We start from the raw sequence: 11644 nt of genomic DNA, 5'->3' as shown, positions 1-11644 counted from the left end.
GAAACAGCCTGGAGCACCGGCGAGCAACGACCCGAGGTTCAATGCCTCCGTTTCTCCACAGCCCAGTTAGAACTGAAGAAGCCTTCGGGACGAGAGGCGTCTTCCAGAATCTAAAGAGCCGAGACCGGTTGCTCCTGATTCAACACCTTTTGGAATTCGCTCATTACATTTGTCCTTGTGCCCTTGACATTGTTTCTACGGTTAAGTCGTCGGTCAAAGGTGAAGTGTGTGACTGCTGTTTGATCATTTAAACCTCATTTAGTTGTCGGCCCATGGACGATCTATTCAAAATCAGGGAGGTTGGTTTAATGACGTTTTGAATTTCACCTTTGGAGCAAAGATAAATGTAGATATCCTTTGATTCTTCCAGGTAAACAACATCCTGTTTTTCTAACATTACCTTGTTAAAATGTGGGTAGCAAACCATCCATCCATCCATCCCTCCATCCATCAGCTCTCATCCTTTAAGTGTCACGGGGGGGGGGGGGGGGCTGGAGCCAGTCTCAGCTGATGTTGGCCGAGAGGCAGGGTACACACCCTGGACGGGTCACTATAGTCCATCACGGGGACAAACGACCATTCACATTCACGCGCAGGCAGATTATAGTCCCGCATGCCATTGGACTGTGGGATGAAGCCAAAACCCACGCAGGCACATGAAAAACGGCCACCGGGGGATATTTATGTGGTACTTTTTACCCCGACCACGGAGGTTAAGTTTTCATGGCCGTGCGTGCATTTGTCGGTCTTGTCCGTCAAAAACGACACGATTGATTTCCATGAATTTTGCGAAGGGCGGGACACGACCCAGGGGAGAATCAATTTCATTTGGGGGCTGGAGCGAGATGGGGTGTTGGCCTTGGCTGAGGTAGTGTCCTTTCCGACTGCAAATGTGTCAATACTGTAGACGAGCTGTCAAGTCCTCGATGCATTAATCCTCAGATTTGTAATCTTTCGTGGCAAACGTTCTTGCGCAGTTGTTTTTTGCGTTTAGACAGCTACTAATGAACTCCAGAACGAAAACGTGTGATTTACGCGGCTATGAAATGATGTAAATAAAAATAAAAAAATTCCTGACGTGATGACACCTCAGATGAGTCCGCTCCCTCATGAGGGGGAGGAGTCTAGTGTGTGTGTGTGTGTGTGTGTGTGTGTGTGTGTGTGTGTGTGTGTGTGTGTGTGTGTGTGTGTGTGTGTGTGTGTGTGTGTGTGTGTGTGTGTGTGTGTGTGTGTGTGTGTGTGTGTGTGTGTGTGTGTGTGTGTGTGTGTGTGTGTGTGCGTGCGATGTTTGGGAAGGTGCCTGGCGGCATGAGCTACTGCGGCTGTAAGGTTCTTTTTCTCTTCGGGGACAGGAGGGGGGGGGGGGGGCGGCGAGATGGGGAGGGAAATAGAGAAAGGGGAGCGGGGTGACAGAGGGAGAGGTTGGTGTGTTTTCAGCTGATCCACTTCCTCCCTGATGTTGGCTCTCATTTGTCTTGGCTGCAAACGGAGTACAAGACTGGAATACTGATGACTGTGACTCCACACCGCTCCTCTCCTCCTCCTCCTCCTCCTCCCCTCTTTCTACCTCTCTCTCTCTCTCATCTTCACCCTTCTCCGTTCATCCTCTCTACACACACTCTACATTCTGTCTGCTCAACTGATTTCCTGCCTCCTGTCCCCCCCCCCCCCCCCCCCCCCCCCCCCCCCCCCCCCCCCCCCCCCCCCCCCTTACCCTCCTCATCTCCACTCTCTGCCGATGCAGCTGCACTCCGCCGACCCAAATTTCCCTTCCACCCCTCCTCTCCTCTCCTTCTATCCATCTCTCCATCTGACCTCGCTCTACCTCTCCCGCTGCTCTGTCTATCACTTACTGGCTACATTATCCAGCTCTATCCCTCCTCCTCCCTCTCGCCTCCCCCCCCCCCCCTGCACCTCGCTCGCCTTCTCCACTCTCTCGCGTCCTGTCCTCCCCGCTCGGTCCGTCTGCCTCCCGTCACCTCTCCGCTTCTCCGTCCGTCTCCCTGTGTCTCTCTGGCCTGCGCGAATCACTACCCGGTCTATGTGGGTCACGGGGGTGATGACACGTGAAATCAGAGGTGTGCATACGTCTGTGTTCCGGTGACAGAGAGCAAGGGAGAGAGCTGGTGGGGAAACAGGAAGATGAGTTACAGGGACGAGAAGACACAAACAACTTGAGGGCAGGTCAGACCCGGCGCAGGTAATGTTCAACCAGGTATGGCGGCATTTTCTGAAAGGCTTTTCCTGTAGCGGCCACACTCACGAGGATTAAACAATTCATGAAACACAATGAGAAACTAAATGCAAGCAAATATTTACCCCTGACTTTCACGACAAGTCGTCCGACCTGGATGACCCTGCCCTCGGTCATAACCCCCAGCACCTGAGGCAGATGTGCGCTGGACCTTTGTCGTGATGGTAACGACAGCGAACAACGCGGTTGAAGGCCGTGGAGCGGTCGAGGTCAAGGTGCTGCGTTCGGGGGGGCAACGTACAAAACCACGAGGCTGGGTTGAGGAGAAGGTGGTGGAGGACCTTCGTCGTCATGGTTACGATAATAAAACACACAGTTAAGGTCAGTCTATGCTCACGGGGCAAAGGTCTCTCGAGCTACAGGCTGTGATGTGATACTTTCAGAGGCCTAATCCATATTCATGTGGGTACGAGCCAGAGGCCTCGCAGGTACTTCAAAGGTGCAAAACGTACTCCTCAACATCTGCCCATGGAATGTTCGATAATTATAGGTTCAACCGCAAGTTTTCTCTGACCGTTATCCAAGTTGATTCCTGGGAGGCGGCGTCTGTCAAACTTCCTAGCAAGCCTCCCCTTATATAAGCCCGGAAGTCGGCTAATTATGTCTGTTTGTACTTTTGTGCTTTTGAATATTTATGATCTTTACGCACCAGATCAACCTGCCAGGGAGCAACTGCCGATGACAATGAGCCTGTGTGGTCGAATCTGGCATTTAAATGGTGGATGGACATCAATTATTTTGTCCTCGTCTCAACTGTTTTGCCATTTTTGTGACACGAGGACCTGTTGTCACATGATGTTACTGCGGTGGACGAACTTGGTCTTGACATTAGGCATGACTGCATTGAACATGGTCATTTAAAACCGAGTATGATGCTGCTGCTGCTGAATACTTCACTTAAATCAGCTCAGTTCGTGAGTTGTTTTGAACTGGACCCTTGTTTCAAACTCCTTTAGTTGATTATCGTACGCAATCAATCCAAATATCGTTCTATTCATAGGCGCCATGCTGTCGTAAAGGGTTAACTATGAAGTATCTAATACATTTTATATGTTCAACGTCGCTATTTCTTAAGATATAGTATGTTTAACGAAGAAGAATCTGTGTCCTGCTGCAAAGTGAGCTGCTCCTCTCCGGCACCACTGACAGGTTTATGCAGGATCGGAAGCGGAAAGGCTGTAAAGTGCGAGGTGCATAACCTGGAATTTTTTTCTTGAAACCTGCCCCTGGCCGCTTCACGTGTCGAACAACGGGAAGTGAAATGCATTTTCTGCCTCAATGTCACCGGAATCGGGCTCTTTTCACAGTCGCTGCTCCCTCGGTGGCCAGGTTTGTCAGCGTCGGTCTCTCTCACACACACACACACACACACACACACACACCAACACACACGCTATTCAACGGGAAAAAAGAAATGGTGTGATTTATGAAACATGTCGTCAGCGTCAGCACAGAGGTGCAGAGGACGAGAGAGTCTGGCCCTGAACTGAGTCGCTTCAATTCATCACCCGATGACCAGGCCACTGTGGCACTTTGACCACCAACGTATCTTTGTGTCGCTGCGTGTTTCCGACCCGTTGATGGAGCATGACGTTGGTTGGCGGCGTCTCCTTCCCCGCGGACTTTCCGTGCGGAGGAAACTCAACACAACGCAAGCAAAGTTTGCTTCCCTCCTCGTTTCCCTGCAGCTGTGCGAGGCCAAGAGCAGCCATAAGGTTGTCTCTCTCTCTCAGAGCTCATTTTTTACACTCTGAATCTAATGAGCATCTGCAGCGGAGCAGTCGACTGTCGGGTCTTTCCGAGGAGCAAGAAACCCGTTCGTTTTTTCGATCATCCGGCGTGCGGACGGCCTCAGAGTCGGAAGATGTCTGTAGATGTGTCGCCGGACGGGAGGTCCCCGCGGCGGCGATGGCGATGGCCGCTTTCCCCGTCCGTCAAATCAAATCAAATCGATAAAAGGCTAATTTTGCATGAATGAACGGATTCAGTAAGTGAAGGGGGAGGCAGAGGTCTCACGGGCCAAGAGGTCATCCTGGACACTGGGCGTCTCTTCAAAGAAGTCTGATGAGGTGCATTTAGTTCTTGAAAATTTACAGTAAAAAAAAATACACATTTCTAACCAGTTTGCCTTCTGTTGAGCCTTGAACACAATCATGTTTATGTAGAAGAGGGGTTCTGTGGCACAAAGCTTGGTTTACTATCTCGTCTTTGACCACCTAAATGTGGAACCTCTTAGGATAAAAGATAAAAGCCATGACATCACACCTAACAACACCGGCTTCACACACTGTAAGGAACTACACCGTGTGGTGGAGTCACTTAAGCATTGTATGACATGTTGTTCTTTGATTATCTCCCTTTAAATCCAAATTCACCTCCATATTGTTATTTCTTTCATTACTTTCCATGCGCACCCTTTTTTTGGCATTCGGCTTTCATGTCTGTTGGAGTGTATGTCGGGTTTCTGAAATGACAATACCACAGTGTGAACGTTCTTATAGAGTCACGATATGCGGATGTTGTTTTCGTGAGAACTGTTTTTCTTCTTAAACTAATGAATGACATCGGCTTGTGTATAATGTAAGCGCCGAGCCTGGTGTCTTTATAAATAACAGTCCTCTGTAGTGTCATTCATCAAAGAGAACTCATCCATTCTCTTTGAGATCTGTCCATTCCTCTCCTCTCTCCCTCCGTCCCTGCCTCCCTCCACTCACACTCGCCCCCACCTCCTCCTCCTCCTCCTCCTCCTCCTCTCCCTCCGTCCCTCGGCCCTTTTCTCTGTAAATCAGATTATTTTAATTCATATTTCATCGTTCGCTGCTTTATTCTAACTCAATCTATTATTCACGGCCTGTTTTAAAAATGTATCAGTGCGAAGGTCACCGATCCGTGCTCGCTCCTCTCTGGGTCATACAAGACAACACGCACGTACACACACACACAAACACACACACACACACACACACACACACACACACACACACACACACACACACACACACACACACACAGATAGAACCAAACATGCTAATACATATGCATGAGACAAATGTTTGTTTTTATTCAGAGTGAGAGATGAATAGAATGAAAGTAGAAATACATGCAGCAGTACACTATACAGACTTAAAGTCCACAACGTGTCCACTGAGAACAGTGGATATGTCTTATATAAAGACATAAGATCTTTCTATAAGTAAGACTCAATTACAGAGAATACTCCAAGACCTCCCCCCCCCCCCCCTTCATAGAAGGCATAACACATTGTCTTATTTTTTACCGTTCGTAAAATCAGAAAGGGACAATCACAGGAAGCGAAATGATCGAAAAAGAAAAGTGATTATTCAACTTTTAGTGATTTAAGTTAGAGAGAGAGAGAGAGAGAGAGAGAGAGAGATTTTTTTTGATTTTTAAAAACACAATGTTTATTTTAAGATTTACAAGAGAACATCACAGCCCTCCACAAATGAAATGAGAAAAAAAAAACATACAACAACAAAATAACAGAAAACCAGAATAAATCAGGTCATAAACACAGAGTGAAAGATGAGTTCTCCCTCCGTCACTGAACACACAGCCATGGTGAAGCACCAGAGAGAGAGAGAGAGAGAGAGAGAGAGCTTCACTCACACAGGCAACAAAAGAAAGAAGAAGACCAAAAGAAAATGAGAATAAGACGGAGGGAAAGATGAGGGTTTGGACAGATGCTGCAGACTGAGTCAGCAGATGGAGAAGTTGGATGGGAAAGAAGAATACGGGGTGAAGAAAGAAACAGAGACAGAGAGAGGGGGAGAGAAAGAGAGAGTCATCAACATAGAGTAACAAAAAAATAATGAAGAGGAAGAGTGTGAGAGAGGTGAAATTTGTTCCACAATACTGGAGAAGCAGAGGAGAAAGAAGAAGAAGTTCAGGAAGAGACACGCAGAGTAACACACACACACACACACACACACGCGCACACACACAATGAACAGCAGATGACGGAGCAGTTCAATAGGATCATTGGAATGAATTATGAATTATGAAAACACGTGAGTGACGCGCCTGCAGCCTCCTGGTGTGTGCTTCACTTTGAAGCCCCCGCTCTCACACGTAATGTACAGAACGCATCAGCCCAACTCCTGACCCCCCCCCCTCCCTCTCTCCCTCTCTCCCTCTCTCAACTAGGCATCTAGGCACTGAATTCTAATTGCCTCCTTTTGCCAGCCAATTAAGTGGCAGCATCCGTCACCACGACAGCTCATTAGCAAATCAGCATTCGGCTTTCAGGCAGGTGTGTTTTCGGGGAGCGAGAGTTGTTCTGTGTGGATGCTGCAGCAGCAGCAGCAGCAGCGGCGGCGGCGGCGGCATCGCCTCATAACTTTACCCAGGGCGCAGCGGCAGATCGCTGACCCGACCACGTGAGCGTCTGTGTGGCTGCGAGTGCTGCTATCAGCAGAGAATGGAAAGTGTTTTGTGGACTGTGCCCGCAGATAGCCCAGTGAAATGGGAGCTCTGATTCCAGGGGGTTTCGTGTCTGCAGTGGCTTCTAGATCCATTTTCCATTTGTGCGGAGGAGAGATCGGCGGCTCCCGTACCTGGCAACAAAAAAACAACATTGCCGGGCGACGCCGGGGAAGCGGGCCTGACAACCTGCCGGCCGGGGAGAAGACCCAGAGGAGCACGCTGGGAGTAATGACGAGGAGCAATGGCATTTTGCCTCATAGTCGGGGGAGTTCAGTTATGATCTCCACCGCCTCGACTCGCACTGCGTTTTCATATTGAAGTCCAACTGAAATCAAATTGTGATGTTTTAGTTTGTTTTTTTTAAAACCACGGCGGATCACTACAGATCTTCTTTGTGAACTAGATTTGAAAAGATCCGGGCTCAAATGAAAGAAATTAATATTTGATACTTTCTGGTGGATGTACCAGTTTGAAAATTCATGGAATAAATCCAGCAGTTTCTAAACTAAACTAGTGACTATTGTTTCTCTCCGACACCGAGCCAGACAACAGCCGCGCGACACAGAACGAGCCGCAGACTCAGCATCGCCACCCACTTCGGCTCTCTAACTAACGCTCCTCCGGCGCCGTGGGGTGTTGAATGAGCTCCAAAACAAAAGGCTTCACGGGCGGGAAATGTGCGACGCCGAGGCCGTCGTGCTGCCGAGAAAAGAGTCAGCTGGAGCCTTTTCGGGAACGGCCTTAAAAGACCTCGACCTGCGAATCTGGATCCGTCTTTTTGTTTCAGCAGAGGAGCAGCTGCTCCCGGAAGAACTCTTTCAACACCACGCCGGTCCCGTTTTCAAAGTGTTATTCCAGTGAGCTCCTCGACATTCCTCGGCACACGAGGGATTTTTCTTATTTTTCTTATTAGCTTGGTATGGCAGCTGGCCCCCGGCATCACACCACAGTGCCCGTCGTCGTACTCCCGCACTACTTCGCGGCGGCTGTAAGTAAGTGAGAACGCAAGCGTCCAGGAAATGTTGCCCCGGACATTGTCCGCAACTTTTTCCCGCCACCCCTTGAGTAGAGATTTCCGAACAATTGTCAGACAAACTCCGGGGGGGGGGGGGGGGGGAAATGTCTGGAAGCAATTTTGCGGACATCGTCCGGAGTTGCTGTCTGACAACAGCTCCAGTCATCGCAAATAAAAAGAAAAAAGCCACGACAACAGCGACACTGCACAATATCCCACAGGAATCCACGTGAGCCCATTTGAACTGCTGAAAGTCTCATCAGGTTGCTACGTAGCTTTGGTTTGAGTTTTTCTCCGAGCAGCGCGTGCCGCAGAAATTTGAGGCCCTGCGATTGGCTGTTCGCCACGAAGCACAGTCGCTCATCCTTTGTACTGATGATGCACACTGGAAAAGTTTAAGGAGGAAGTCAGGTGACGCCCGAAATAGATAGATGGAGAGATAGATAGTAGTTCCTGTGTGAATCTGATAATCGATTCATTTTCTTTTCATCCGTGACTGCGTCACAACCGTGAACCACAGGTTTGCTGTTTGCAACGGTCGAATCCAGACCCGGATTGGACTTCAACACCCCACGGGCGTCTGCGACGCCACACGGTAGCAGTGTGTGCGCTCCGGGTTGTGGAGTGGTGAAGTGAAGGATCATCAAGTCCAAGCGCCAGCTCTTGGTCCGCATGAGAACTTTACAAGACAGCTGATTCCCCTGTAAGCAGTCCACTTGTTCCTCTCTTGGCTCGGCCCGGCCGCCGAGCTCCATTGTTCTAACCGCACTCCACGCCTCCTCCAGACTCCTTCTTTTCCTTTTTTGCTGATGATTGCTCTTTGTCTTCTGCTGGTAGGTGTTTTTCCCCATCCTCCAAGTCTCCTCTCGACTTCCCTCTGGACAGATTTAACTCCCCCCCCCCTTGTCCAAAGAACCCTGAGAGGATTCGACGGCTTTTGTCATCCAAAAAAAGCACATCACAGACGAATGCTTGTCAATTAGAAAAAAAACTAAACAGAAATGCAAGTCATGAAGACCATCGGGTAGATATCAAAATCAGTGACCTGGGCAGAATTTTTAAAGTTGCTCTTAAAAGTGCTGATGGAGCCGCAGCTCCTCGCGTCGTCGGGCTGTAAAATCCCAAACAATGAGCCGAAACACACACGGGGAAAAAAAAACCCTCCGTGGAGGAACAGCAGAGGTGAGTTATGATTCTCTGTGGGGTCTTCGGGGATGAGCTCCAACCATCCATTATCTATACTGCTTCATCCGTTAAGGGTTGCAGGGGGGGGGGCAGACGCTGGACAGGTCAACATACAGAGACAAAGAACCGCTCACACCACCTAACTCCACTTTGGACTGCGGGCGGAAGTCGGAGGACCCAGAGAAAAACCCACGCAGACACGGGGGGAACCCGCAAAAACTCCAGCACGCCGCCGTGTCGCCCGGGGAATAAGCTCTTTTACACGAAACACTCATTTATTCAGTTTGCTCTATTCTGAGAGCGGTTTATACTCCGTCCGCCTGCCTTTCCGCGACTTGCCTTTGCCGCCGCGAATCGAAAAAAGGAACGCGGCCGTGAAACACACGTCACGTGGTAAATTACTCACGCCCACGTCGCCTGGCGGTCCAGAGGGATGACATTCAGGAGACTCAGGCCGAGGTCGCCCCGACCGGCTCGGTGCGCCCTGAGCTCGCCTGCGGCCAACCTGAAACCCCCCCCCCCCCCACACACACACACACACACACACACACACTGCAGACCTCCCGCTGATGGACACCAGCTGAGTCTGACTCACTCACACTGCTCCCGGGCTCGCTGGCCACTGTGTTTTTTTGGGCCTTTTGCAGACACTGGTCCGTGGGGACCACGATAAACACCTCGCCCCCCCCCCCCCCCCCCCCCCTGTTGTCCTCCTCGTTTCGCGGTCAAGGGGACTACGGAGGAGCAAACGCACTGCTGATGCATGAGGAATAGCTAAATAGTGCACTGTGTGTGTGTGTGTGTGTGTGTGTGTGTGTGTGTGTGGCGGTTCAGAGTAGTACTTAGCTAATTTGCCAGCAGTGATGCAAAACCTCAGTTGTTACTTATTCTTTGTTTTTTCGCTGCACGCTCCTCATCCGTGTTCCTCCCTTGTGTTTTGCTCTTTGTTTCTCTTTTGTTTTCCTTTCTCCCCCCCCCCCCCCCCCCCCCCCCCCCCCCTTTCTACTGAACCCAGCGGATTCTGCTCCGATTCAACTTCCACTTCATGCCGCTTCACCGAAACCATTTAGAATTTCTGTTGTTCTTCATTGAGTTTTTAATGTCAAATGAGGAAGATAATGAGCGAGTGGAAGGAAGCCAAAAAACGACTTCCGGGACAAATTGTGGCTGTCTGTGTGTGTGTGTGTGAGTGTGTGTGTACAGTTTGTGGAGTTTGTTTTAATTGCCTGCAGTAATTTAAGATCATTTGTGATGTTTGTGGTGAAAAATTGATCTGAGGTTAGAGCTCAGGGATGTTGACTGAAGGTCTGACTGTTTATTCAGTCCAGCAGGCTCATAGGGCCTCGTGCACACACACACACACACACACACACACACACACACACACACCAGAATCGCTACACGTGTTAGCAGCTGTCAGTTGCGATCAATGGCTAGTCATGTGTAACAGTCCACTGTTTCATCCATTCTACCTTGGCTTCCACTCATTTGCCAGCATTCCTGTCTCCCTCATCCAGTCTCTCTCTCCCTGCTGGTTCTGTCCACCTCCACGTCCTCAGGCTCACACACGTGTGTGTGTGTGTGTGTGTGTGTGTGTGTGTGTGTGTGTGTGTGTGTGCGTGTGTGTGTGTGAGGACCTTGTGCGAGGACGGCTGTTCAAACCTTTTGGGGGTTTATGGATGGAGCTAGGGATGATGTTAGTTGTGATGTGTAAGGTCCGGGGAGGGGGCGAGGGAGATTGTCCGAGTCCGATGCGTTCGCACCCAGAGGTCAATTTCCTGGAACATTGTGTAGAGACGGGACGTGACGATTATTCCACTGTGTTTTTTGTCTGCAGTCATTTACGCGGCCAGTCACTCGCCGCGAATCTTCCCCCAGATTTCCTTCTGCGTTCTCACATGGGCGCACCCAGCCTCTTTTTTTCCCCCCTGACATTTTACTTGGGGGGGGGGGCTGACTGGACGAATTCCGGAAAAACATTGTCCACAGCAACATTTGCGGACATTTGTGTTCTCACGTGCAGCCCCTCTGGACAGAGAGAGAGAGAGAGAGAGACCAAATGTATATCCAGTTGTGAAGCAGTGTAGTTATTCTTATACTTACATATAGCACCACAATGTTTTTGAGACAGAGGCATTATCAAAGTTTGTAACTGTAATAGCCAAATGGAAAATATGTGAAATAGTAACATTGCCAGGATTTTTAATTTCCCATTGAATGCCAATGAAAGAGAGAGAGCGAGAGAAGAAGAACTGGCCTGCTTGCGGATCGGATGCCCGTCCACTATCTGTATATGGAGCTGGGTTTGATTCTAAAGGAGAACTGTGACTCCAGGTAATTCTCGAGCGGTCTCATTTGAATATTGCACGTTCTTGGCATACTGTACTTACAGTCGGAGGGTGTGCAACTGTACTTGTGAGTTCAGACTGCGGATCACAGGGCTGCCCTGCCGTTGAAAGCTATCATCCACATGTTTGGAACATACGATGTAATGTGCAGGTGTGGAGGTTTTGTTTTAAATGCACCTTTGACGTAGCCGACATTTCAAGGGCAGACACGAGTTCCTTCCAAAAAAAAAGAGTCTACATCAGATGCAACTGCACCAAGATTTTCATAAGTGTGGAGCATCCCTTTCCTCGCCTGAAGCTTTGACGTTTGGTTGCTTCTAAATCCGAGTTCTGCACCGGCAACAGGCAATGCCACGGATCAAATCAAAATGAATTTAAAGAGCGCCACCTTTTGAATTG

General features: G+C 49.5%; 1 protein-coding gene across 1 annotated transcript in view; it reads left to right on the top strand.

The window, feature by feature from the left end:
* Positions 1 to 2070, top strand: part of LOC124850475 (protein Red-like) — a gene marked incomplete at its 5' end in the record, with an annotated part of 3227 nt that extends 1157 nt beyond the window's left edge. The window contains one exon of the mRNA XM_047333892.1: positions 1970 to 2070. Coding sequence (XP_047189848.1) covers positions 1970 to 2070 — 101 coding nt within the window. The remainder of the gene's footprint in view (positions 1 to 1969) is intronic.
* Positions 2071 to 11644: the final 9574 nt, after the last annotated feature.

This window comes from Scophthalmus maximus, chromosome 8 (genome assembly GCF_022379125.1).
Source record: "Scophthalmus maximus strain ysfricsl-2021 chromosome 8, ASM2237912v1, whole genome shotgun sequence".
In the NCBI taxonomy this organism is placed as follows: Eukaryota; Metazoa; Chordata; class Actinopteri; order Pleuronectiformes; family Scophthalmidae; genus Scophthalmus; species Scophthalmus maximus.
Note: the sequence above shows the minus strand (reverse complement) of the source record. Positions and strands in the feature narration are given on the sequence as shown.